This window comes from Pelobates fuscus, chromosome 12, assembly GCF_036172605.1.
Source record: "Pelobates fuscus isolate aPelFus1 chromosome 12, aPelFus1.pri, whole genome shotgun sequence".
Lineage (NCBI taxonomy): Eukaryota > Metazoa > Chordata > Amphibia > Anura > Pelobatidae > Pelobates > Pelobates fuscus.
Genome location: NC_086328.1, coordinates 120,524,811 through 120,550,977, shown reverse-complemented (window position 1 = coordinate 120,550,977; position 26,167 = coordinate 120,524,811). Strand labels below are relative to the sequence as shown.

The 26,167-nt window shown below is 38.0% G+C and overlaps 1 protein-coding gene across 1 annotated transcript in view; it reads left to right on the top strand.

Annotated features, from left to right (window-relative positions):
• The window catches only part of EHF (ETS homologous factor), a 54,980-nt gene extending 29,130 nt beyond the window's left edge, over positions 1–25,850 (top strand). Inside the window, exons 2-9 of the mRNA XM_063437895.1 lie at positions 12,158–12,251; positions 15,307–15,543; positions 17,008–17,067; positions 19,514–19,573; positions 19,665–19,739; positions 21,472–21,537; positions 22,489–22,684; positions 23,325–25,850. Of these exons, the coding sequence (XP_063293965.1) occupies positions 12,161–12,251; positions 15,307–15,543; positions 17,008–17,067; positions 19,514–19,573; positions 19,665–19,739; positions 21,472–21,537; positions 22,489–22,684; positions 23,325–23,424 (885 nt within the window). The 5' untranslated portion in view covers positions 12,158–12,160 and the 3' untranslated portion in view covers positions 23,425–25,850. The remainder of the gene's footprint in view (positions 1–12,157; positions 12,252–15,306; positions 15,544–17,007; positions 17,068–19,513; positions 19,574–19,664; positions 19,740–21,471; positions 21,538–22,488; positions 22,685–23,324) is intronic.
• Positions 25,851–26,167: the final 317 nt, after the last annotated feature.

The window sequence follows — 26,167 nt, the reverse complement described above, 5'->3', positions numbered from 1 at the left end:
TTTTTAGACAATAGAGTGTCCTATTAACTAGGATTTTCCCTTTGTTTTAGATGTCTGGAGTAATATTTTTGGGGAATCCGTCCTGAAGATTATATCTAACTCAGTTAGGGCTGCTGTGTACTTTCCACATATCTATGTGGGGTTTTGCTATATTTATGTAATTGAGTTATTGACTAAACTGGGAATTGTTGGGAAATGAAAGAAAAATTAAATAAAAAATGTAAGCACTAAAAAAGCTTAATTTGAGAATTTCCCCAGTTCAGCTATTTTGGGATAAAGGGGCAGTGCTTTCTCTATGATGAGTGGCAGGTGCAAAGAAGAGAACTTATAACAATGGCTGACCAAGGGCTAAGATGGAGACAACCAGTGGCAAGATATATGAGTTGATTTCTACTTTTAATTTAATTTTATTTTTTACATCTCATGCATACATATTTGTAAAAAAAAATAGGGATAAGTAAACATTATATTAAAAATCCTGGGAAGTGATCATTGCCCTTTAACCCCTTAAGGACCAAACTTCTGGAATAAAAGGGAATCATGGCATGTCACACGTCATGTGTCCTTAAGGGGTTAAAATGTGCAATCCCGTGGTCAATTCTCCTAAATTGCTTATTCAGTGAATAATCCTGTCAATTAAATATCTTGTAAACTGCTGTAAAATACTCTGAAAAATAAATTCAGCTGGAAGGGTTAAAAATGTCTGTTACTGAGAAACCGACCACGGATGGTTGGGGCTATTTGGGCAGGTGTCGTTCTTTGCACTATGTGTTTATTTCGAGCAAATCAAAGCTTACGTGAGATGCTATCAGAGCATAGTGACAGGTGCAGAGACCTGTGCTTTGTGCCAACTCAAACTCTGCATCTGGATAATGCCTCGTGAAAGGCTTTCAGAAGATAACATACAACGTGCCAACAGCTAATAATGGCTGCTCCTTAAAATGAGCTTCACCGTAGCAAGTAGCAACCACTTGTTTCCAACATAAAACCTGCCCCTATTATACAAAAAAAGTAAAACACATACAAAGTAAGAATTCAAGGTGAATTTAAAGTCAGTTTTAAATTTAAGCTGAAATTATCTGAACTTGAAACACTCTCAAGGTCACCTATGTTTTTTTTCCCGATCAAATAGACACCAAAACAACTTTAAGTTAATAAAGCAGTTTTGATGTATAGACTAGTCACGCCTCCCTGCATGTAAGATGCCCAGCCTTCCGAAACACTTCCTGTATAGAGAGATCTAATGTTTAAACTTCCTTTGTTGATCAGCCTGTTTAATTTAGAATTGCAAAAATGGAAAAAGGAACCGCACTCAATTCACTTAAGACAGGGTGCTTAGCTGAACCAGGGGCCAGCACAAGCCCAGAAGATAATAAATACCAATACTGGGAGTCGAAACGTTGCAGTGTTCCATATGTTCTAATAAAGGTGCCTGAAGACATTGGAGTGCCTGGACCCTTTTCTAATACTGGTGTTTAATTTAGAGTGTCTTATCTCCTCTACTGTTAATAGCCTTCTAGACCCTACAGTAACCTCCTGTGTGATTAAAATTAAATTTACAGAGCAGGCGATAAAAACTTCTAAAGCAAGTTAACATCTGATTGAAATGAAATAGTTTTTTTCGTGAAGGCTGTGTGAGTCACAGCCAGGGGAGGTGCGGCTAGGGCGGTATAAACAGAAACAAAAGTGATTTAACTCCTAAATGGCAGAGAATTGAGCAGTGAGACTGCATTGGCAATATCTATACACAAAGCCTTCTTCATTAGGCTAAGGATGTTTTGATGCCTATAGTGTCCCTTTCAATTTGAAATCCACTTTGAATTTACTTTTGAAGTCTCACTTTAATAAATAACCCTGACAGACTGGGTTATTCAATAAACCAAGAATCAGAAGGAATTCAAAGTTAGTTTTAAAGTGAACCGTAAAATAGCCACATTGAAACAATTCTCCAAGTCGGCTACACTGCCAGCTTTTCATTGGCAACTTCCTGGTGGTAATGCTGAAAGACGTATTCACTAAATACAAATATATAGTGAATTCAAAACATCATTTTCAAACTGGGTCTAAAATAGTTAAGTTGTGACTATATTTGAGTTGGAATTTAAAAAAAAAACATTTTTTAAATTTGGTTTTTAATTCACTACTGTTTGGTGTTTGCTCAATAAACATCCCATGGGCCATGGGGTTTGCATGGGACTAACATGGGGATTTTAAGATTTCAGATTAATAAAGACTTCAGCTGATATTGAAAGTGTTTTACCTGAAATATGAATAAATTTGGGGTACTGAGTCACTAACAAAGTGCACTGGCACTATTACATTTTGGAACCATTCTGGTAGCATTCAGACCTCTTACAAGTAAAAATGATAAGTTAATATTTGAGGTTGAGCATTGGGCCACCCATAATTAAGTTCTATCTCAGCCCACAGTATTAAATATGTCTCCAGTAAGGGCTGCACACATCCTAAGAGATCATTAATCCAGACAATATACTCCAGGCTCAGTGGCAAACCCCTAGAACATTTCCAAATGCAGAGGGAGTGCGGCCACACAAATTGAATGCAGGCATTTTGTTGGAATACGAACATGACAACATTTCGGTCAATATAGATGCCTTTTCTCAAGTCTATATAGGCCAAAACATTGTCGTGATGTGCTTATCCCAATAAAAAGTCTACAGTGTGATGAAATATGTTTACCTGGACTCTCTCAGTCTACCGTTCTATCTCATGGTTGTTTAGGGGTACTACGTTTTTGAGCTTCTCATGGAAAAAGCTTTGGCATTTCTCCACTCTTGGTGAGTAGACACATGTAAATCTATTTACTACTCAAAGCCTGGAACATCTCACAACCTATTTATACTATACTACCTTGTGAGCCGGCACCATATTGTCTTTTTCATTCAAAATAGTACCAACGTTCCCAAAATGTCTCCGTTCCTCCCCGCACCAAAAAAATAAATAAAAGTAAAGTGGAAAGAGCATGGGGCCTTTTTCCAGCTAATGTGTACTTGTCATAAAAAAAAAAAAGTATTTCATTTTAATTCATAGAGTTTTTCTTCTACACCATTGTCAGTGAGGAAAATGTATAAATATATTAATGTTAAGATACAATTGTATAAAGTTAAGTAAAAATCCATATAGTTCAGGCTTATTTACTAATCCAGAGAGAGTTCAAGTTAATATTAAAATTTAAGATCAAAATAGCCGAACTTGAAAAAATCTCTAAGTCAGCTATGCTTCCATTTCAGCTACTCTGGCCTTAAGTTTGAAATTCACCTTAAATTATCTTTGTATTCTCCCTTCAGCAAATAATCCTGAGGATCTAGCTGTGGTCAGTGTTTCAGAGTGAAAATATTCGACATAAAAAATTGAGGATACCTATGTCCTGTGTGGCCCACAGTATGGAATTTGGTCAAATATTTAAAGGGACACTATAGTCACCGAAACAACTTTAGCTTAATGAAGCAGTTTTAGTGTGTCGATCATGCACCTGCACTTTCACTGCTCAATTATCTACCATTTAGGAGTTAAATCAGTTTGGTTTCTGTTTATGCACACCTAGCCACACCTCCCCTGGCTGTGACTCACACACCCTGCATGAAAAAAATGGTTTCACTTTCAACTAGATGTAATATACTTTAAAAGTTTTTATCTCCTATTCTGTAAATTGAGCTTTAATTGCATACAGGAGGCTCCTGCAGGTCTAGCAAGCTATTAACAGAGCAGGAGATAAGACATTCTAAATTAAACAGAATTTACAATAAAGGAAGTATAAACATTAGATGACTATTTACAGGAAGTGTTTAGGAAGGCTCTGTAAGTCACATGCAGGGAGGTGTGACTAGAGCTGCGTAAACAAAGTGATTGAACTCCTAAATGGCAGAGAATTGAGCAGTGAGACTACCATGGCATGATCTATACACCAAAACTGCTTCATTAAGCTAAAGTTGTTTTGGTGACTATAGTGTCCCTTTAATACTTTCCTTGAATTTCATGAGTGTATAACCTGTAGTCCGTGTCGGTTTTATAGCCATTGAGTAATGTGTAATTTTAAATTCGTCTTTTCTTTCATTGATGAGTAATTAATTCCTGTTTTTGTTGGTCATTGTTCCCATATTATTCAGGTCATATCATTGTTTGATATTGCAAAACGTTCGATTTAACTCCTTCCCTCCCAGCAATCCGCATATCTGGGCTAAACTACGTTTTGTAGAACTTTGCAAGACAAAATGATCTTTACCCATAAAACACACTTACCTTCCTCTTTATTCTAGCTTTTGTTTCTCCAAGACTCCATTTTGTCAATATCACAACAGAGAGAAACTGTATATGGTACCCTCCCTTACCCTAAAGAAACTTTTGTAAGTCAAACTTCATGGCTGCATTCTAGCAGCCAAAGATAGAGGAGAAGGGAAAGAGGATACTGAGCATATGATGTAAACTGAAGGAATTCTTTGCATGCTGCAAATGCAGCCTGGAATATCCTGTATATTAGATAACATATATAGACTTTATTTTTATATTCTGGGGACATTTTTAGGAATCTGCCTTCACTGAGATATCTCAGATTCTGCACAGATGCAAATAAGTAAGACATTCAACCTGTACATAATCATCTATGGACTATTATTATGATATTTATTGTAGAATTAGCTCCATCACTAAATAAAGAGTTATAGCTAATTTAAAAAAATATCCAAATAAGCAGAATTAGAGAATAGTTACATTGGAGATATTTTCTAATAATTCTATCTTGGACTGAGTTTTGCACGTCAAATGTTAGCTTTCTGCTATTAGGTAAAAGTAGCTCCAAAATGTCGAGCTATTTTCTAAAAATGTTTGAAGAGATGTACAGGTCTTTAAATATGAAATATTTGAATATTTAATTGCTACTTATATTTACTGGTAAAACATTTGCATACAATGAAGCTGCAAAGTCATGTGGATTAGTAAAGCTTTAAGTGGAAGCTGTCATCCAGATATGTAGAAGTGACAAGGTGCATTAAAGATAACTTAGAACACAATAGACTATATCGAGTTCAACTAGTGCTAGTAGTGCTATTCTAGGGTAATGTGATAAATAAGACACAAGCGTCTTAGAAACCAGTAGAATATCTCCCATTGCCTTAGACAGCACCAGTTTTGTGTTGGTCAATTTGACCCTTAGTTTATAATGAATTACCAAAAAGTCCAATATTTAGCATTTTAGGCTCTTTGCAATCTGGGGCTCAGGTTTTGGCTGAAAAGGGGCTTTGAACTTCCACGATACTTATCCTGCAATGCACCACATTGTATCCATCATACCTGTAGTTTATAATTCTAAGATCATGACTTGTTACCTGCGTGTTATTTATCCATTTATAATTTCTAAATTGTCAACTTAATACGCCGAGCTGTACAATTGGCAGAATACGCACATATCAATACAAAGGGAACTGCCCATGAGCTTGAATGAACACTGTATTTGCTTTATCCCTTTAAAGCGGTTATGGTGTAGATCCCCTCTGTACTGCTTAAGCTAATGAGAAAGCATTAGCCTGAGCAGCAATAGGTGACAGTGATTGTCCGAAAGTATCAGCTGACCTATTTCAGCCTATCACAGCGCCCAATGCTCGTATGAATCGGTATGGCTGGAAGGAAGTGTGCAATCAGTGCCTTAGCCACACCTCCAGTGGAGGTGGAGCTATGGGAAGCCGGGGACCCTTATTTAGTGTTAAACTGCTCAAAAATAACACTGAATGGAGGGACAGTGCCAGAGGACTCCAAACACTATAATAAATTGAATGAGATGAATTGGTTATAGTGCCTACTGTGTCGCTTAACATCTGCATTCATAGCACTTTTATTCAGAGTGCATAGAGTGCATACATTGGCTTATGATGAGTTTATAATGTAAAGGTAGTAATGGGAGTTCAGGCAAGTCCTGTTTAGTCATGATCATGAGATAGGAACGGACGCAAAGGTGAGTTGGGGGTTGCAAAAAATGAGAGCGCGGAACAAGTTCTGGACCGGGACAAAAAGTGAAATAAAAATCTTTCTATTTTTCAATACTTCTGAGTTTGACCACCTTCCAGTAGATATATATCGGTGTTTAACATCTGCTATATGAACCAGAAAATTCAAAGTAAATTTCACAAATGTTCACAAGGTTTTAAAATAGCTCAGCTGGAAACATACTAATGTTTTTCATTTCTAACCTTGGCTTCTATTCTTGCGTTCAGGTCTAAAAATATGTTTAAGTTTAAAATAGATCAGCTGGAAACAAATGAATGTGTTTTATTTCTAACCTTGGTTACTATTTTTAAATTCAAGTCTAAAAATACATTTACAGAGTATTTAGATACAACTGCTGTTTTATAGAGAGCGATAGATTTCGTCCTTCTTGTTACATTTTATAGACTGAGCTGGCAGATATAGAAATTACTTTATAATCACTTGTTATGACCATGGTGGCGAATCATTGTTCTAATAGTCAATGCTTATGTAAAAAAAAAAAAAACACGTGTGTTTCAGGGTTGTCAAAAATTAAAAGAATTTATTTGGTTTTTAAAAACTGTTTCATTTTTAAAATGACAATTTGATAGCCTTGGCTAAATGGCCAAAGCCCAATCAACCACGTCATTCAAGATATTTATATTTTTTAGACTGCAAAGATCATTTATTTATGTATGTCTAAAACATAATTAAAAAACACAACATAGCGTAATACTGTAATACTGCCAATAGGCTTATGGATACACTTGTTAGTATTTGGAGTGTATAAACTGTATGTTTTTTACATTTTGGTGACTGAGGAAGTTTCCTAAGGGGAACGAAACGCGTAGAACCATATTTTAATTACATTTTACTATATGCCAATAAATCCATTGTTTTCTACTTTCAACCATTGGGAGAGTGTGAACTTCTTGGTCTCCAGATTGGCGTTACTACAAACGAACAGGACTTACCCCCCTACCTATAGGGGTGGCAACCTGAAGGCTTACTATATACAGCAAATCTGTGAGTGTAACCTTGAACCATTGGGCAATTAATAAGACCACAACAGTATTACGCTATGTTGTATTTTTTATTTATGTTTTAGTGATACAAGCTGGATCCCTATTCCATATGTACCATATTATACTTTTTATATAGTTACCATTTTGGGAGGTAACTGAAGGGAAGCAAGTATCCAAAGTTAAGTTTAACCTTTTTCCACGGGTGATTGGGTGGAAGCTATTTTGTATTATTTATGTATGTGCCTATGATTACATTGTATTTAAATTGTGCGATAATTGTAATATTACGGTGTGTTGCATTATTACAATTGATTGCATTATTACATTTAATTAAATTGTTACAGCTTGTAGTATCATGACATGCTACTATATTATTAATTTAGTATTATTTTTTTATTACAGTTTATTATTTGATGCTGGCTAAATATTTTAAGTGTTTTGACAAAAATCGAGAGTTTCTCAGCTCATCCACTCAGTTGCTAACAGGATACTGAGGAATTTCATTTTTAAATTTTTGAGCCATATATTAACTATCCGTCTAAACAATTGGATAGCAATGATAGACTGAGTGCAGAGGTACTTAAAGGAACACTATAGGGTCAGGAACACAAACATGTATTCCTGACCCTATAGTGCAAAACCCACCATTAAGGTGGCTTACCCCCCCTTGCTCCCCTTAAAAGCATGAAAAACTCCCCTTATTTCCAGCGCCGAGCAGGTCTGCCGGCACTGGCCCCGCCTCCTTGGTGACATCATCAGAATTGGTGATTTTTAAGCCAATCCAATGCTTTCTCATGGGAAAAGCATTGGATTAGCTAAAATTGGCAAGGGGGCTGGGCCAAATGAATCAATGCATCTCTATGAGGACAATTCAGCGTCCCCATGCAGAGCGTGGGGACGCTGAACGGCAGGGCTGCTTACTGTGCAGCCGTGTGCCAGGAAGCCCCTTCGGTGGCCATCTAAGGAGTGGCCACTTGGAGGTGTCTCTAGGAGCAATGTAAACACTGCCTTCTCTGAAAGGGCAGTGTTTACATGAAAATGCCTGAAGGGAGCTATTATACTCACCAGAACAACTACATTAAGCTGTAGTTGTTCTGGTGACTATAGTGTCCCTTTAAAGTGTATGCGTTCTGTTCTGCACCGTATCGCTTTCTCTGACACTGAATCACCATTAACCATTTTTTTGTCAAACAGTTAATTGGCAATTTTGAATACCAGCAACAATTCACCAAGGTAAATACTGCTAATTCTCTGCATAGCTTGTAGATCCAATTCATGCTCAAAATGTCCAAATATTTGGAGAGATGACGAGGAAGTAAAATCCCATAAATATTACACCAGTGATTGAAGGGTAGAGTAGAGGGATCAAGAGAAGCCCAGTTAGACAGCTACTGTATTCTAACACCAAAATTGCTACAATAACATGTTGTTTAGAGTGACAATTTAAAATTAAATATTTCATTAAACTTTTGCCTTTAATGTAAAGTATTGCACAAATAGTGTTAATACAAATGTACCAAAAGGGAAATGCGAATCATTTGCTTTTGATATTAACAAAAATAACAGATTTTGTGAATTGTTATTTAGCATTATTTATTTTTTTATGAAAATGTTTCTGTTTTATGTGACCTCAGTCGTGGAGTTTTATTTATGTCACAGTTGGGGTGATATAAAGGTTCATATGTCTGCTGTATATAAGCTGGGTGCTGTGGATGAGAGGGAAAATTTCACTAAATTTCCAAACCAGCCAAATAGCCACAACTACTGGTTCTGTTTGCTTGAGGAAGAAGATTGACAAGTTAGGGAAGTTTCAAAATAGAATTTTAAAGCAACTGTAAGCCAAGTCCCCATGACCGAAAACTACCTTTATAACAAAAATTTTCTACCTGGTTCTTTACAGGGACACGCCTGGCACCATAACAACTTCCTCAAAATGAAATTGCTATTGTCTGAGGAGGTCTCCTGGTGTCAGCTTACCTCAAGGGTTTGAACCATTAACATATAGTTTATCTCCATAGTGTTGAATCCGGTGTCTGATTGCTCAGCCCACTGCACAGTCTGAATCAGGAAACCTCGGACTGGGTCGTAGCTGGTAAGCTGAGAGCATCCTCTTTCTCATAATGACTTGAAAAAAATATGTACATTTGGGGTTAAAAAATTCCTTAATGGTTTGACTCCTTGAAGTACGCCGGCGCCAGAGGACCTCTTTGCAACATATCAACTTTGTTGCGATTAAGTTGTTATGGTTCCCAAAATGTTCATATAGTCACCTAAACAATTTTAGCTTAATAAAGCATTTTTTGTGTGTATATCTTGCCACTCAGGTTTCCCTGCTCAATTCACTGCCATTTAGGAGTTTAATAACTTTGTTTCTGTTTATGCAGCCCTTGTCACACCTCCCCTGACTCTGATTGACACAGCCTGCATGAAAAAAACAACTGGTTTCACTTTCAATCAGATGTAATTTACCTTAAATAATTGTATCTCAATCTCTAAATTGAACTTTAATCACATACAGGAGGCTCTTGCAGGGTCTAGAAAGCTATTAACATAGCAGGGGATAAGCAAATCGAAATTAAACAGAACTTGTAATAAAGGAAGGATAAACTGTAGATGACTCTTTACAGGAAGTGTTTAGGAAGGCTGTGCAAGTCACATGCAGGGAGGTGTGACTAGGGTTAATAAACAAAGTGATTTAACTTCTAAATGGCAGAGGATTGAGCAGTGAGATTGCAGGGACATGATCTATACACCAAAACTGCTTAATTAAGCTGAAGTTCTTTTGGTGACTATAGTGTCCTTTAACAATCTCACATTTATTTCCAGCAAACAACCACTTTAAAAAAGACACATTCTATCTGTCCTATCTTACATTGTGTCTTGTACAATATTTTGTTCAATTGTTTGACTTTTATTATGTCCTTGTGGTATTGTTATCTTCAATGTTGCATATGTACTCTGTGGATATTGCTTTTTTCATTTTTATTACCGTTGTACTTGTATTGTTACAGTCAGAATGAAGAATTAATAAAGATTTTCTGAAAATACAGGGTTTTATTGACTAAACTTGAAAGAAGTGAGATAGAAAAGATGCCAAATTAGAGCTATTTTCCAACTTAGCTTATTTTGGACCAAAATTTGTGCAACTCCCATCAATACATCACACTTCTCATACGGCTTTACACTAAAGGGCGTTTATTCACTAGGAGTGTATTGAAAACTGATTTGCAAAATTGAAGCTAAAATAATCAAGCATTGGGCAGATTGAATTGGAGAGGTTTCCTATATCAACATTGGTTTTCCTGTATTTTCCTACATTTTGCAATTCAGTTTACACTTTACTGCAGTTCGATGTTCAGTATATAAATCCCACATTTTGAAGTTCTTGAATTTTAAAGTGAATTCGAAATGAAATGATTTTTTTTTCAAATTACACTTTACAATTTACCCTTTTGTAAATAACCCTGTTAGTTTAATGATCAACTCTTTCGCCATTCAGTGAGATCTGATGTGTCTGTCAGGTGACAGAAATGTAATTGAACTATTCACCCCCCTCCCCCCCCCTCCCACCTCCCATTCCCTTGCACTTGCAGCGCACACTCAAACTTCCCCGTAGGAAAGCAAAAAATGAATGCTTGACCGCCTCTATAGGTGCAATATAAACCGTTTCACATTGCAGGGTTAAACAGACAAGGACACTGCACCCAGACACTTCATTAAGATGAAGTGGTGTAGATGACTATACTGTCCCTTTAAACCAAGTTTTAGAAATATTTTAAAACACCCACCCATTGTTTTATACAGTTGAGACAGTTCACTCTGCATATCCATTCACTTGTGTTCCGCCTGAAACTTCCTAAAGTAATATTAAATCATTAAACCATACAAGCTGGGAGCTTCTTTGTTTTTAAGTTCTGCTTTTACGGTAGGCTACATGGTAGAATGACTTTGCAGATCCTCTCACAAGCAATTGTTAACTATTTATTTTCTAAAAGTGTTAAGTGCAATATACAAAATGCACTAGCCACAAATATTATTAATACAAATTATATATATATATTTTTAATTTTGATTCTAGGTAATATCCTGCATTGTTGTTCATTATAGTATTTTCTTTCCCTATGTATAAATTGTGTTCTTAGGTCAAGTCCGATTGGCTTTCTGTGGATGATAGGGATTGCAGTCTAAAACCAACTGTAGATCTAATGTTTTTTGAGTTTTGGGGGGCAAATGTTTGTTACAGTATAATTGGATTGCAAAAGTTTGAATTAGTTAAATTAAAGTTAAGTCTGTTAAATTTACTGACTAGCTTTCAGGATCAAATATTTAGAATTGTGGAGGATTGTTGCACAGTACAATTCTTACTTGTGAAACAAATCTATAACCAACACTAAACTCTGCAGAAATCCATTCATTGCAAATGGAAAATTCAGAATAGGCTTAAAGGATCACTATAGTCACCCAGACCACTTCAGCTCATTGAAGTGGTCTGGGTGCCATGTCCCCCAGGTTTTAACCTTTCAGATGTAAACATAGCAGTTTCAGAGAAACTGCTATGTTCACATTGCAGGGTTAATCCAGCCTCTAGAGGCTGTCTTCCTTCATTAAGCAATTTTGGTATATAGATTATGCCCCTGCAGTCTCATTGCTGAATTATCTGCCATTTAGGAGTTAAATCGATTTGTTTATACAGACCTAGCCACACCTCCCTGCATTTAAATTACACAAACACCTTACATACTTCCTATAAAGAGTGATCTAATGTTTAAACTTCCTTTATTGCACATTATGTTTAATTTAGAATTCCTTATATCCTTCTCCATTAATAGAGTGCTAGAGCTTGTAGTAGCAGGAGTTATATATTTTGCAGTATAAAAGATAACCGAGGAACTATAACTGTGTCTCCTTTCAATCTGGTTTCACAGTATTCAACAAGTGCTGTAATAGTGTAGGTAAAATATGAGAGTGAGTGTGAGTGGACAATCACATAGCATTCCAGGTTCCATCCATTTCCTTCTGCTCCTATCTAACGTCAAAACACACGCTCAGTCATTAATCTGATTTCCACAAGGTCATTTTCCAATTTTTCCCTAAATGATTGATTTCACTTTTTTGTTTTGTTTTTTTACAATTCTCCTTGTTTTTTCCCTCCACAGATCATGATTTTACAGGGAAGCAGTACTATGAATATTAACCTTACTGCCAACCCACACCAACCTGCCTGGACCAGTCCCTATATGGCGTGTGATGGTGAGAACATTATTAGATCACGGCTGGCTGTGGGGTCATAGCAAATAAAATACAAACCTAGCAACAATTTTACATTTAAAATATTTAATTTCATCTGCATTATACTAAATAATACTCTTGTTTTTTTTTGTTTTTTTTTTCTTTGTTTTGTGGGGAACAGAACAGTCCTTTAATAAGAAGCGAAGCCTATGAGATTGGTTCCGTTCCCTCTGGGCCACTAGTGACTTTGGGTTCCATGAAAAAGTTTTGTATTAAAACGTTTTAGAAAACGGTGGAGACTATAGTCATTGTACTTGCGAAATAATGTTGCAGCCCTCTGAAACATGTGCATTGTAATAAAATTGGCTTGGATGAACCATCTTTCCCAAAAACAGAATCATTTTTGGATCGCCTGCATTTTTACCGAATCTCCCCAATATGCCCAAATTCAGACAAATTGCAATTCGAACTAAAACAAATCTTCAAGGCTGCAATATACGTATCCAAGCTTTCAGTGGCTTGAACCTTTTTCTGCAGTGGTTCTCACTCCAAGTCTCAAATCTCACAGACCACAAATGGGCCATGTTTTAGGGCTTGGCTAATTCTCCTCCAGTGGAGAATCGATAAAACCTGGGTCATGGGGGGCGGGGCCGGGCGGCCATGCTGGCAGGATGCAAGTCACTATGGCTCCTGAGGAATTTAGTTAAAATCGGGCAAATACCCACTTAACTCAGCCTGAAACACCCTGGAAATCCATGGTACAGGATCCTGGAGTGACCCGGTGCAGCTAGAACACCTGATAGCGGGTGGTTCCGGGTCCCGGTGAGATGCTCTGGGGCTTGGAGACTGAGGCCTATTCGGGGGGGAGTGGAGCAGACGGTCGCTGCTTTGCTTCTCACCCCGGCTGCAGAGAGCCACAACACGGCTGGAGCCGTCCCGGCCCCGTTCACCCCCCCTTTGGACCAGTGGGGGTTATCCCGGTCCCCACCAGGCAAGCAAACACCCACAAGGCAGCTCGGCACCAACCGCCAACGACTGCCACGCGGCCTCAACAAAATGGCAAAACGTGCTGTAACTGCCCCACAAGCCACTGGAGAAGAGCCGCGCAGACCGTGCCAACTGAGAACGCCTCACCCCAGCCTCCTACTGCCAAGACCGCAGACCATCGCTGAGGGAAAGCACCGAAAAGCTGTCCCCTTGTAGCAGCTAGGTTGCACCACTACCCGCACCTGGACAAACTGATCGGTTCAGTACAAGACCTGCACTCACCCCACGACCTCCGACCTCACCACATCAACCTCCGGACACTGTGCCCTGCAGCGGGACGTCGGGACCCAGTGGATTTGGAGAGACCTGCGGGGTGTATCCCCATGCCCAAGAAGAGGATGCCTACTAATAGCTTCCACAAAGTAAACAGATGGAAGATATGAAAGGCACAATCTGCGGAACTCACCGCAGGCAGCCTCACCAAGGGACACTCTGGCGGCATTCACCACTACATGGAGGGACATATGTGCTAATAATATCACAGTCAAACCTGCAATACACAGCGGTCTCTAACACCCTGACACTCGCAGTGGCTGACGCAATGTGCCGCGATCTGCCTGATGGCACTTTAGTGTACTCTATTCTACTCTACTTTATTGAACTGTCTTTTACTTTACTTTATCTGAATAATAGCCCTAGCTAAGATGCTTGCTGTATAAAAACATCTGTACACTTGCCTGCTTATCATATACTTGCACTAACCACACACCCAGCTGTGGACCCTAAGCAACGTATTAGCTGGTTAGGATGATGTTCTATTGAGCATGCTACTATTGGAGACTACACATGCACCTACCGGTTTAACCAGTATAGTAATACACTGCTGTGCCATTCAATCTTAAAAAACTATATAATGCCAGTTCATTGATATGCCTTACAACAAAACAGATTGCCTTACCGCATTTGAACAGGCATATATGTCTATTGACACAAGTCTGTTGCCCTAACGTGCTTTACCACCTCTGATACACTACATCAGCCTGTACTACATTTAACTTTATTTGCCTACAACTATGCAACTACTTTTTGTTGTGTTAATTAGTTAGCATGTTACCAATCGGATCATATGATCCATAGCTTGTACTATCAAACTCTAGGTCAACGACAAACCTTTAAAAAAACAAAAAACCTGTCTAGCCTGTATGGTACTACTGTTGTAACTTTCATAAAATGAGGCCGTTATACTCGGGACTACATGCAACAATTGTACGATCATTATGCCAGGCATAGGCAACCTTCAGCTCTGCAGATGTTTTGGACTACACCTCCCATGATGCTTTGCCAGCATTATGTGTGTAAGAGCATTATGGGGAATGTAGTCCACAACATCTGGAGAGCCGAAGGTTGCCTATCCCTGAGTTATGCATACCGTATGTATTTCATGCATTAACCCCTTGTTTTACTTTCTGTACTGACCCATCTTATGCCTCAATAAAAACAAAGATTGACAAAAAGAAAAAAAAAAAAACCTGGGCCATGTTCGTTTTGTTTGGTAAACTGAATAATTGAAAAATCCTACACCAAGGAAGTCGTAATGTGGTTGCTTTGTAATTTGACTCACAGATAAAATTCATCAATAAACTATTTGCACATTATTATTTCTGAGGAACGAGATAGGATTTAAGTAATGAAGAGTTCGGCCTTGATTTAATAAATGAGTTGGGCCTTGATTTAATAAGGTTCCTAAATGGTTCGAAACTGTTGATTTATCTTCAAAAACACTCATAGACTGTAATGGGGACTTCAGTAGAAAAATGACTAGGATAGTTTTCTAACAGTATTGAATCACATGGAAAGCTTATTAAATTGAGGCCTTGGAGTCTTCAAGAAGAAATGCCTGGAGATAAAATATTATTAACAAACCATAAGAGAGGAGTTTCATTATTCACAATAAATCAAGAGAAGTCCACCTAAAGACATCTACATGATTGAGTAGGAATGGACTGACTAGGCCTAGAATTTTCTTCTATTATTTTTTATCCACATAGAAGGTAGAGCTGATGTGACATGTTCTGATTGGTGGTTGCAGGATTCTACGGAAGTCAGTGGCATGAGATTCCACCTCAGTACTGGACCAAGTTCCATGTATGGGAATGGCTTCAGCAACTCATGGACAGCAACCAGTTGGACGCAAGCTGCATCCCCTTCCAAGAGTTTGACATCACCGGGGAACGTCTGTGCAGCATGACTCTACAAGACTTCACCCAGGCAGCGGGCTCAGCTGGACACATCTTATACAGCAACGTACAGAATATCAAGTGGCATGGTAGGTTATCAAGCTAGTCTAGGTGGCTGGGTGGAGGGAGGATAGGCACGAATGATTAGCCAATGATTTACATCCACTTTATGGATCTTGCCATTACTGCCAGTGCTGTACTGCCACCGTATATTTGTGAGTCGCTTTGTTTTGTGCTCTACTTTGTATGTTTTGCACTATTTGTATGGTCCAGAGTGGTGACATAAATGCTACTTCGTTTAATATATTGATATAAAAAGTATTTTATTGAGTGGTTCCTGATTTTCTCCTAAATGGATTGCTTTTGTAAGATGTACTGTTCTGAAAGGAATACCGTGAGTCTATGTACTGACTCTGAGGTACACTAACTAGACATGTGGATAGGAAGGTACATGAAAAGTGATGCCACAATTTGGCTAATCCATTACCCAGTGTGCGGGTCCTGTCTTTTTGCTGCTAGACGTAATTTTATTCCTTGTACAATGGCATCACGTCATATCTGCATGACAGCTGAACTTTAACAATGCTGGTGAGATATATTAATTATATATAACAATTGACTGGTTTTGGAATAAACTGCCAAAATGTGGCAATATTTATTTTGGCCCGGTTCCCAGACTGACAGTATTGCAAAATGTTTATAAACACTCAGTTTGGAAGATTTCCCAGACTATTAAAGGTGTTACTTTACTTAATAAAATATATATATTTTTCAAGTCATTAACTCTTTGCACGCCATTCTTTAAGTATTACAAAGTCTTTTTTTTTCATATTTTGTTCTTAAAGCAACACTTGCAGCACCATAACTGCTACAACATGCTGGCTTCCTGCCATTGTAAAGGGGGTCAAATCAAGTCTTGCGGGTGCCACTACCCGCCTCCACTACCTCAGCCAGAGAGACGGAAACTCCTGTCTAAGACATTATGTTAGTTTCCTGAGTTAAGTCAGTGCAGGTCTAGCTCATTGGCTGAGAGCGTCAGCTGACAGTTCTCAATTGCCCCGCACGGCTAGCTCAGAGAGCTTCTGCCTCTCTGTTGGATGTAGTGGAGGCGGGGAGCAGTGCCCAGTGACCACCAGGTAAAAAGTCAAAATGTTCTAAAACGGTTTTACTCCTTACAATGTGGTGAACACCACTAATTCTTACTAGATCCTTAGGCTGGAACCAAAAATCGATCCCTGGGCTGACACTCCCATTGAATGGTATGTAAAGTTAGACTAAACTGATACCACCAAAGAGGAATGAAGATGTCTGCTTTAGTGATAGCGCAGAAGACTGGAAAAACCGCAGACATCTGAAAAACACAGATTAGTGTCAAAGTGCTAAAAAAAATGGTTGCAGGTTGCAGTGGTTATGGTACCCCTTCAACATTCACAGTTAACCTATAATACCAGCATCAAATATGCATACTTCAGGGTTTTGGCAGATAACCTGCCTGATGTAAGTTTTTAAAGTGATATTTACATTATCTGTTCTGCAATGCTTTATATCTATAGGTCAGTATGGAAACCAGATGCTCCAGTCGCTCAATGTTGTTATAAAGGCAGAGCATACAGGTATGCAATTATTAGATTATTTGATTTGTGTTCGTAAATTACCTGCATGTCCCAATTCATGGTTAAAAAAAAATGCTACTGAAAAAGTTGGGAATTTATGAACTACATTAAAACATGCATTTTAAAAAAAAAAATGTTTTTGTAAATAAATTGGAATTATTGTATTTTTTAAAGGGAAATAAAGTGAGACTATTTTAGTGCTTTGTATCTTGTCCATATACCGGTACTACTTTGCAACATTGTTACGGCTCTCTGCAGACAGCAGTTGGTCTGTCTAACTGTTTGGATCACTGTCCGCAGCCTCCTGTGCACGGCTTACCTGAAGGACACCCACCAGAGCTCAATAAAATATATATTTTCGTGATGTAATTAAGAGAACCTGAAAAATAAAATAAACAAATAAAATATAAATTAAATAGCCGCAGACCTTCCAACTTTGCAAAGCACGATACATCAATTAATGCTATAATGTATATTTCTAGATATCTTTGCATGGTATTTCCCTTTAGGGATTCCTTGGAAATGTTATAAAATAGTCTATACTTTGGAAGTTGCTGCTTTTGTTTTTTCTCCTCAGCTCGCCCATGTCATCTGAAACACAAAAGCAGAAGATGATGTCAGTCGCGGCAAATTCCCTGCCTTGACTGTGGCTTTACCCTAAACATTTCTCAGTGTCAAACTCAAAGGGACACTCCAGTCTAGTGCTGAGTTGGCCCCATTTTTCTGCATTCTGTATAGCTAATATGATAAAATTATGCAAAAAAACAAACAAACAAGAAGAACAAAAAATACTCAGGATTTACAACAGCTCTCCCCTGACCAAGTTTAGGATATTCAATGTTAGAACTGGGAATACCCTATACATTCCTGGCCAGTAGGGGATTATAGGATATGTAGTTCACCACAGACAGCAATAACTGACATGATATTTTAATAATGACTGCAGCTTTAAGACGCTATCAGTAGGGACATTTAACTGGTATTCAAGTCACAGTTCAAATTTTAGAACTCTGAACCAGAGTTACGCTTTATATATAACTCCTAGTGTGCAGGTAGTCTGAAAGAAATCGTAAGGTTTATAAGTTGTTATGGTGTTTGGAGTGTCGTTTTAATATTACTATAGGAGATGTGAACCTGGCTTCAAAGGGAAACTCCAGTGCCAGGAAAACAATCCGTTTTCCTGGCACTGCAGGTCCCCTCTCCCTCCCACCCCCCAATCCCCGGTTGCTGAAGGGGTAAAAACCCCTTCAGTAACTTACCAGAGGCAGCGACGATGTCCCTTGTCGCTTCTTCTCCCTCCGCCGCCGCTCCTCCTAGTGATTGCGTCGGCCGGTGGGCGAGACTGATCCCTCCCACCGGCCGGGAAGACCTAATGCGCATGCGCGGCAATGCCACGCATGCGCATTAGGTCTCCCCATAGGAAAGCATTGAAAATGCATTTCAATGCTATCCTGTGGGGAAATGAGCGACGCTGGAGGTCCTCACACAGCGTGAGGACGTCCAGCGACGCTCTAGTACAGGTTTCCTGTGCTATGATCCAGGAAGTGCCCTCTAGTGGCTGTCTAGTAGACAGCAACTAGAGGTGGAGTTAGCCCTGCAAGGTAATTATTGCAGTTTATTAAAAACTGCAATAATTACACTTGCAGGGTTAAGAGTAGTGGGAGTTGGCACCCAGACCACTCCAATGAGCAGAAGTGGTCTGGGTGCCTGGAGTGTCCCTTTAAGTTAGATTGTCCTTAATTCCTGTGACAGCAGGCTGTAGGTGTAATAGTATCAGGAGTCCTCTGGCACTGTCCCATGCTAAATAGTCAAGTTGTTTTTAATTGGTTTGCACTTACCTGAATCACTTAGTTGACTTTAGCCCTTCCTTCCAATCTTCTGAATATCTCCAAGGCTGAAACTCTCAGCCAATGTCCATATAAGGACAGAAATTATACTACTAAATGTCCACTTTAGCGTTATCCAGAAGACTGGAAGGACAGTGGGGATTAGATGGGCCAAGGTAAGCATGACACCGCTGGCAACAGTTTGACGGCTTACTGTGTAACAGTTCCAGGGGCCTCCTTTCAGTATAAGCATTATGGTGGGCTGTAGTGGTTATGGTACTTGGACTGCTACTTTGGATGTATGGTCTGATTGAACCAGTGATTCCATGAAAATGTGTAGACAATGTCATAAAATTTAATTTTAGTAACCATGGAGCTCTATCATTTTAAATAATTTGGTGATTCCTTGACTATGCTCAACCATCTAATCAACTATATGGTCTCAATCAGAGTTATGGGTTCGATAGGTCCTTTTCATTCAAGAGGTCCATAATAAAATAAGAATATGTTCCGTTATTTGGGTCATGACAACATCTAGACCCTAGGGCATACATGGAAATAATCGACACAGTCAGTGGCCCTTTTTGGATTTAAGTTTGATATTATCTGTATTTCTACAGAACCTCTTGCAGTTACTCCTTGGAAAGAAGACGGTTATTCATACGATAACAGCTACGATGGTAGGTTATTTCTCTTTTATTGTGAACTATAGATCAGAGACAGTATTCCGAAACCCATGAAATTCTGACCCATTTTATGGCTTGTTTTCAGAAATGTATGAGAGTAAAGCGTTTGGTCGAAATCAGTTGCCGGTGGCTTCACGGTCACCAAATCCCTATACAGTGGGTGAGTTGGCATCAGAGGAGCATATTATTGAGGTCTAATATTATGCACAAAGATGGTAAAGATGACCCTTTGGGCAGACGTCATTTCACATGCTTTGATTCTTCTTCTCTGATTGGACCATTCTATGTGACTTAAATTATATCCTATGTGCATCCACTTTTACTCATTTAGTTTGAAGCATTAGTCGATATACTTTGACCTTTTTTCACACAATTTGACATAGAGTCTATATTATGTTTTAAAAAAAAAAAAAACATTCTACACTGCTTTTTGGTATACATAGGATTTGATCACTACCAAAAATTATATTGTGCAATTTCAAAAGTGATGGTAGTTAGTTCACCTTGCACACTTACTCACTATTATGAGAGTGGCTTATAACTGCAATTGATTTGTTTAAATCTCTGTTTCTGTAATCAAGCCCCTTCGGAGCTATCAATCAGGTGGCCAGAATGCTAAGTTTCAGATTGCTAATGTGAACTATGTGTGTAACTCAATGGTAAGATTTCCCCTTGGGACTTTAAAGAAGGATAGCATGGAAGTGGAAAGGTACAAATAGTTCTCTGGTGACTTATTCACAATCAGTAGGTAACTAAAAAAAATATTCTGTATTTTTTTTGGGTGAAACAGGAAATTCAGGGATATGATAGTTTATAAGCAGAGTAATAAGAGATTATTAATATCAGAAATAAAAAAAAAAGTAAAATGATTTTGCATCACAATTAGAAATCTCTCAAAGTTTTAATTTTATGTGGGTCGACTCTGACAGCAGAGAAATGTGAAAGGTTGGGCTTGTTTGGTAAACCTATGGTTTAAAACCTATGGCCAGACTAAGGCCTCCCAGTAGCATAGGACATAAATCAATCAACATTAAAATGGTTTTGAAAATACATATCTATTCAAATAAATATACATGTCAATACCTGCGAGTCGTCAAATGACTAAACACAGGAGTATAGTAGAATTTCAGATCTCCAAATATTTTTTGTATTGTTATAAGGAACACTATAGGGTCAGGGCCACAAACAAGGATTCCTGATCCTATAGTGTTAAAACCACAATCTAGCACCCCTGGCCTCCCTAAATATAGTAAAATCTTACTTGTATTCTAGTCTGCAGCTGCTGGGTCTGTCCCTGATCTGCCTGCTGTCTGCTGACCTCATCAGAAGTGGTGGTCTGAGCCAATCACAATGCTTCCCCATAGGATTTGCTGAAACTGTCAAGGAGGCAGATCAGGGGCAGAGCCAGCACAAGTCAAACACAGCCCTGGCCAGTCAGCATCTCCTCATAGAGATACATTGAAGCACCTCTAGCAGCCATCTGAGGAGTGGCCAGTGACGTTATCACTAGGCTGTAATGTAAACACTGCATTTTCTCTGGAAAGACAGTATTTACAGCAAAAATCCTGAAGGGAATGATTCTACTCACCAGAACAAATGCAATAAACTGTAGTTGTTCTGGAAACTACAGTGTCCCTTTAAGGTTCTATTTATATATATATATATATGTCTTGTTGATCAGGGACTGCTTTGCTCAGCCATCTCTCTGACACTTACGTGGTAGAAGATCCTATCCTCAATTTTTATAAAAGGGGTTAAACATTATTATGTTGCATCAAATCTGAAGAGAGCCTTTGTTTGATTTCTATATGGAAGTTTTTAAGGTCTCTTTTAGTGCAGTGCTGGCACAGTCAAATCAATACAAAAAAAACAATGCAGTTTTGTCTTTTTAGGTTATACAGAACCTGACGTAAAGAAATCACACGAACATCATCAGAAAAGCAGCTCCAAGAAGCACAGTGAGTGATTGTTAACACGCCAGAAGTATTGAATACTGATTTGCTTATCTTGCACGACAGGAGGTTAAGGGGGAGTGTGGGGGTAATGCGTTTACCAATAGTGTAAGAGGTAGAATGAACTTTGGAATGGGTTCAATATCAGGGATATCTCTTGATCTACCAATGATCTCAGTATATCTGAATGCCAGAGCTTTCATGACTATCCAATTAAAGGGATTTACCAGCAAATCACAGAGTTACCAGTCAATACCAGTGATACAAAAAACAGTTACAAATATCCTTAAGCCAGCCAGAGTCTTAATGTAACAATTCACAATTCTACAGTGGCCAATCAGAATGAGAGAGCTAACAAGCTCAGCCAATCACAGTTACATAGATGATGGACCAGTTGGCCCATGTCGAGTGTCATAATTTCTGTTTTTATATGTTCAGTGTGTCTGGTATAGAGGCATAAGAACATTAAGCAAATTAGAGGTTAAGACAGCCATATTCAACCTAGGACATCCAACTGTTGTTGGATTACACTTTCCATAATCTCCTCCAGCCATCAGCAGAGAGACTTCTGGGTTTTCATTTATACTTGTTATTTACCATTGAATGTATCTTCTTTTTTCTTTAGATTTACTTTAAATATATATTATATTTATATGACAACATAGTTCAGTTTATGTATCCTTTCTCTACTAGTGCAACATTTCCCAAACCATCTTCAATGGTCCACGTTTTATATTATGAAGATGATTTTATATACACCTATATATCTATCTGTCCATCTGTCTGTATGTTACTGATAAAAATAAAATAGATAGATACGTTTGTGTGTTTCTCAATGACTGTTTGCTAAATATTCATGGATGGTCCTTCCAAGGAAATCATTTTCAACAAATATCCCCAAACCAGTTTTTTGACCAGTCTTACCAATCGTGTAAATGTAACCATTATTTTCTTCAGATCCCCGAGGGACACACCTATGGGAATTTATACGGGACATTCTGCTGACACCAGAGAAGAACCCTGGTTTAATTAAATGGGAAGATCGTTCGCAGGGGGTGTTCCGGTTCCTGAAATCGGAAGCTGTCGCTCAACTCTGGGGAAAGAAAAAAAACAACAGCAGTATGACGTATGAGAAATTAAGTCGCGCTATGAGGTAGGAGTATTTCTGGCAGTCTGTGTATATTTTTACAAATACATCATGTTCAATCAGAGTATTGATGTGCAAGTACAATTCTGATTGATGTGCATTTTGTCCCCGAATTCGTTATAATGAGTGCCTTAAACAAACACTCCCACCACCATAACAACCTAATACTCATTGAACCGACACAGACTCAAACTCTCAGCCTAATAACAGTCAGCTGGCTAAACGTTCCTTATATTGTAGTGACAAGAAAGAAGAAAGCTGGGGGCAGTTGCATCAGAAACTGAAGGAACAACTTTGGGGTTAAACAGTCGAAAAATAACAATCCCCATTTATCCCATTAATAGCCCTCCGATTTACTTCCTCATTGCCATTTCAGATTATAGCTTTTATTATCCCTTAGATGTAATCTGGATGCTACACTACAGATTAACAACCTCAATAGCCCCCAGCTTTAAATCTGTACATCTTCTTGTTAAATTTAGGAAAAAATATCTTGGAAATTCTCTCAAGCTCCAAAAACAGTCACACGCTGGCTGTCTTAGCCTAAATTTTGCGTTCAGATTTTCATTTACTACACTTTGCTGTTTACGAACCCTGTAGATATTGTCACCTTTGTCCCATTACGTGTCCCTGTCAATTCATCCAGGTACTATTACAAGAGAGAAATACTGGAACGGGTGGACGGACGGAGATTGGTATACAAGTTTGGAAAAAACGCTCGCGGTTGGAAGGAGAATGACAGCTGAAATCTTAGAACACTGTGAAACAAAGACAATGTATTGTTATTTATCTATCAAAAATGACAAAAAAAAAACCACAAAAACAATGAGGACATCAACATTAAGGAAAACATTCAGACTTTGCGTCTTCTGAAGCTATTTTTCTGTTGATTTCTTTTGGAAGAGACGCACCCAGTTTTCTGTGAAATGTGGCATTAAAGGAGGTATATGTACTTTAACATTTTGCAATGTGCTTGTGATTCTAAGCTCATAATAATGGATCATGGAAGGAGAGAATTATTTATAAAGGATGTTATAAAGCAGGAATATCTTCTGCACACCTGTTGGTTTTATAAACAGTGACAGGTGACATATTGTGTGCATATAAACAACCTATTATAAGGTCCTCAAAAACACTAGCACACAGGTTTTATGTTATTAACTCATGCAGTGCAAAAATATTTTACTATCTACTGACCCTAGCCAGTGGCCTCTTATATTTGAATGGTGGTCTTATGAAAAAGAGCTTACAGCACCACCATAAACACTGAGGCCAGTAAGGGGTACTGCGACTAAAAGGTGCCATTGAAGTCGTATTAACTATTAAATCAAGTTTTCTTGGTGATTGTAGAAAAGTGTTAGAAAATGCAGATTTTTTTTCATAGTAAGGGATATAAAGTAATTATTTTTTTTGCAATAAGTGATCAGTAAGGGATATGTTATAAAGCACACACTATATACATAAAATATGTAAATAAAAATATTTTGTAACAAATGTGAACTTTTAGGGAATTTTTGAAACTGTGTCCAGCAGCCATTGAGGGTGTCAGGGCGGACTTCTGAATTGTATGTGTCTGAGCCAGGAGGATCTCAGATGGTGGTGAGATAGGAACTGATTTAGAATTTTCCGATTTGGTGAATTTTGTTTCCGAGCGTTGCTATTTTTGGCCTTAAAGTTCGACTCGTGTAATTTCACCGCAGCTCACTGTTTAGTGGATAACTCCTTGTTAGTGACAGAAAAGCAGGCCCGCCACAGATTTCAGGATTTCTTTGCTCAGTTGCTGTTTTTGGATGTTTCAGAGTCAATGCTTCTACTTGGAATTCCGGTTGTTTATATGAGATCACCTGGCTCATTAAGTTTTGTTTTCCTACTGGAATAGTCTGACTGCCAAACGTCTACTAAACTGTATACTGCATTACACGGGCTGTTTGTTATATGGTAGTTTCAAGTATAGAATTATATAGTGATATAAGGTGAAAAATGTGTCTTTCAAGTTCAGCGTTTCATCCATCTCTGTTACTGCTGTTCATCCAAAAGTAGGAAAAACCCCACTTTAAAATTATTTTCCAATTTGCCACAAGATGGGTAAATTCCTTCCTAATTACTCCATAATGGCAGTCTGGTTGAACAAACTGTTACCCCACTTATAAACTATCATATCTTTGGGTGTTCTATTTTTCCAAAGAAATAATCCAGACATTTACAATAATTACAGAATCTGATAAAACAACCATTTAGACAGAGAATTACACACCTCATTGTTCTCACTGTAAAAAACATTTTTGTCTGCTCTACGTGAAATCTTCTCTCTTTAAGTCTAAATGGGTGACCTCTTGTTCTTTTGTCTATTATTCACTTCTTCCCTAAAACAGACATGTATGTTATAAACATATAAAAGTGTCGCCAAGATTAAATAAATGTCACTGCCACAATACTACCATCTGTGTACCTTCTAAATGTTATTAGTACAAATTCAAAAATAGTTCACAACAGAACAAACAAATTAAAATCTAATATTTAAAGAATTGACTTCATACTATGTATAAAATAAAACATAGACGTGATGCAGCCAGCTTTTGGTGTTTTCTGTACAGTGAACATAATACAACGTCTAAATTTCTTATCCTAAATGTTGGCGTGAACATGTTGATTAGATAATCTCCACCCCAATATCCTGTCCTCCTGGCCTGATTAATGATATGATTGACTAGCATTACAAAATATTATGCAATCCTGCTAGTTTAGCAATCAACACACGCCTTGGAGGCCTTGCATTTTTCTTAGTCATTAGCCAAAGGTATAATTCTTCATTATTCACCTGTGAATCATAATTAACCATAGGCCCACTCATCGGAGTTTAGTAAATAAATTCCACTAGAAGAGGGAGGAAATGCAAAAACACATACATAGTAAAATGTAATTCATAACGTTCGCACTACTGGTATTAAAAAAAAGCCATAGTCAAATTCAAACGTCATGGGATATCATAACCTAAAATAAGATGAAGTTACAATACTGAAGTCAAGTATATAAAGGATTTTACTTTTTTTTTTTAAAAAAACACACGGTGGAGTGTGCTGTCAGCGCCTTTCAACATCGCCATTTGTGGTAGTCAAAGATGGCCATAAAAAATTTGAAAAAATTTCTCATCTCATTGCTGGATGTAAAAACAGCAAAAAACTTTGTGCCTGTAAGACACATTAAAGAAATATGTTATATTTTCCCATGTAGTCAGCTTTCTGGTTAGGTTACATTAAACTGACAGCTTTCTCAATGAGTTTCCTTGTATGTAACTTTTTTTACTGTCTGGAGAGAGGGCAGTTAGGCCACTCAATGCCTCTGAGAGGTGTCCATCAGACAATAATTCAGGGTGTTTTTTTTTTTTAGAAACTAGATGTATTGGTTCAAAAGTGCTATTTCTCCGATGTACCTGTAGCAAAGGTAAAGTAAAGGGCTTAATGTGTTTTTTTTTTTCTGTAAACTGAAATA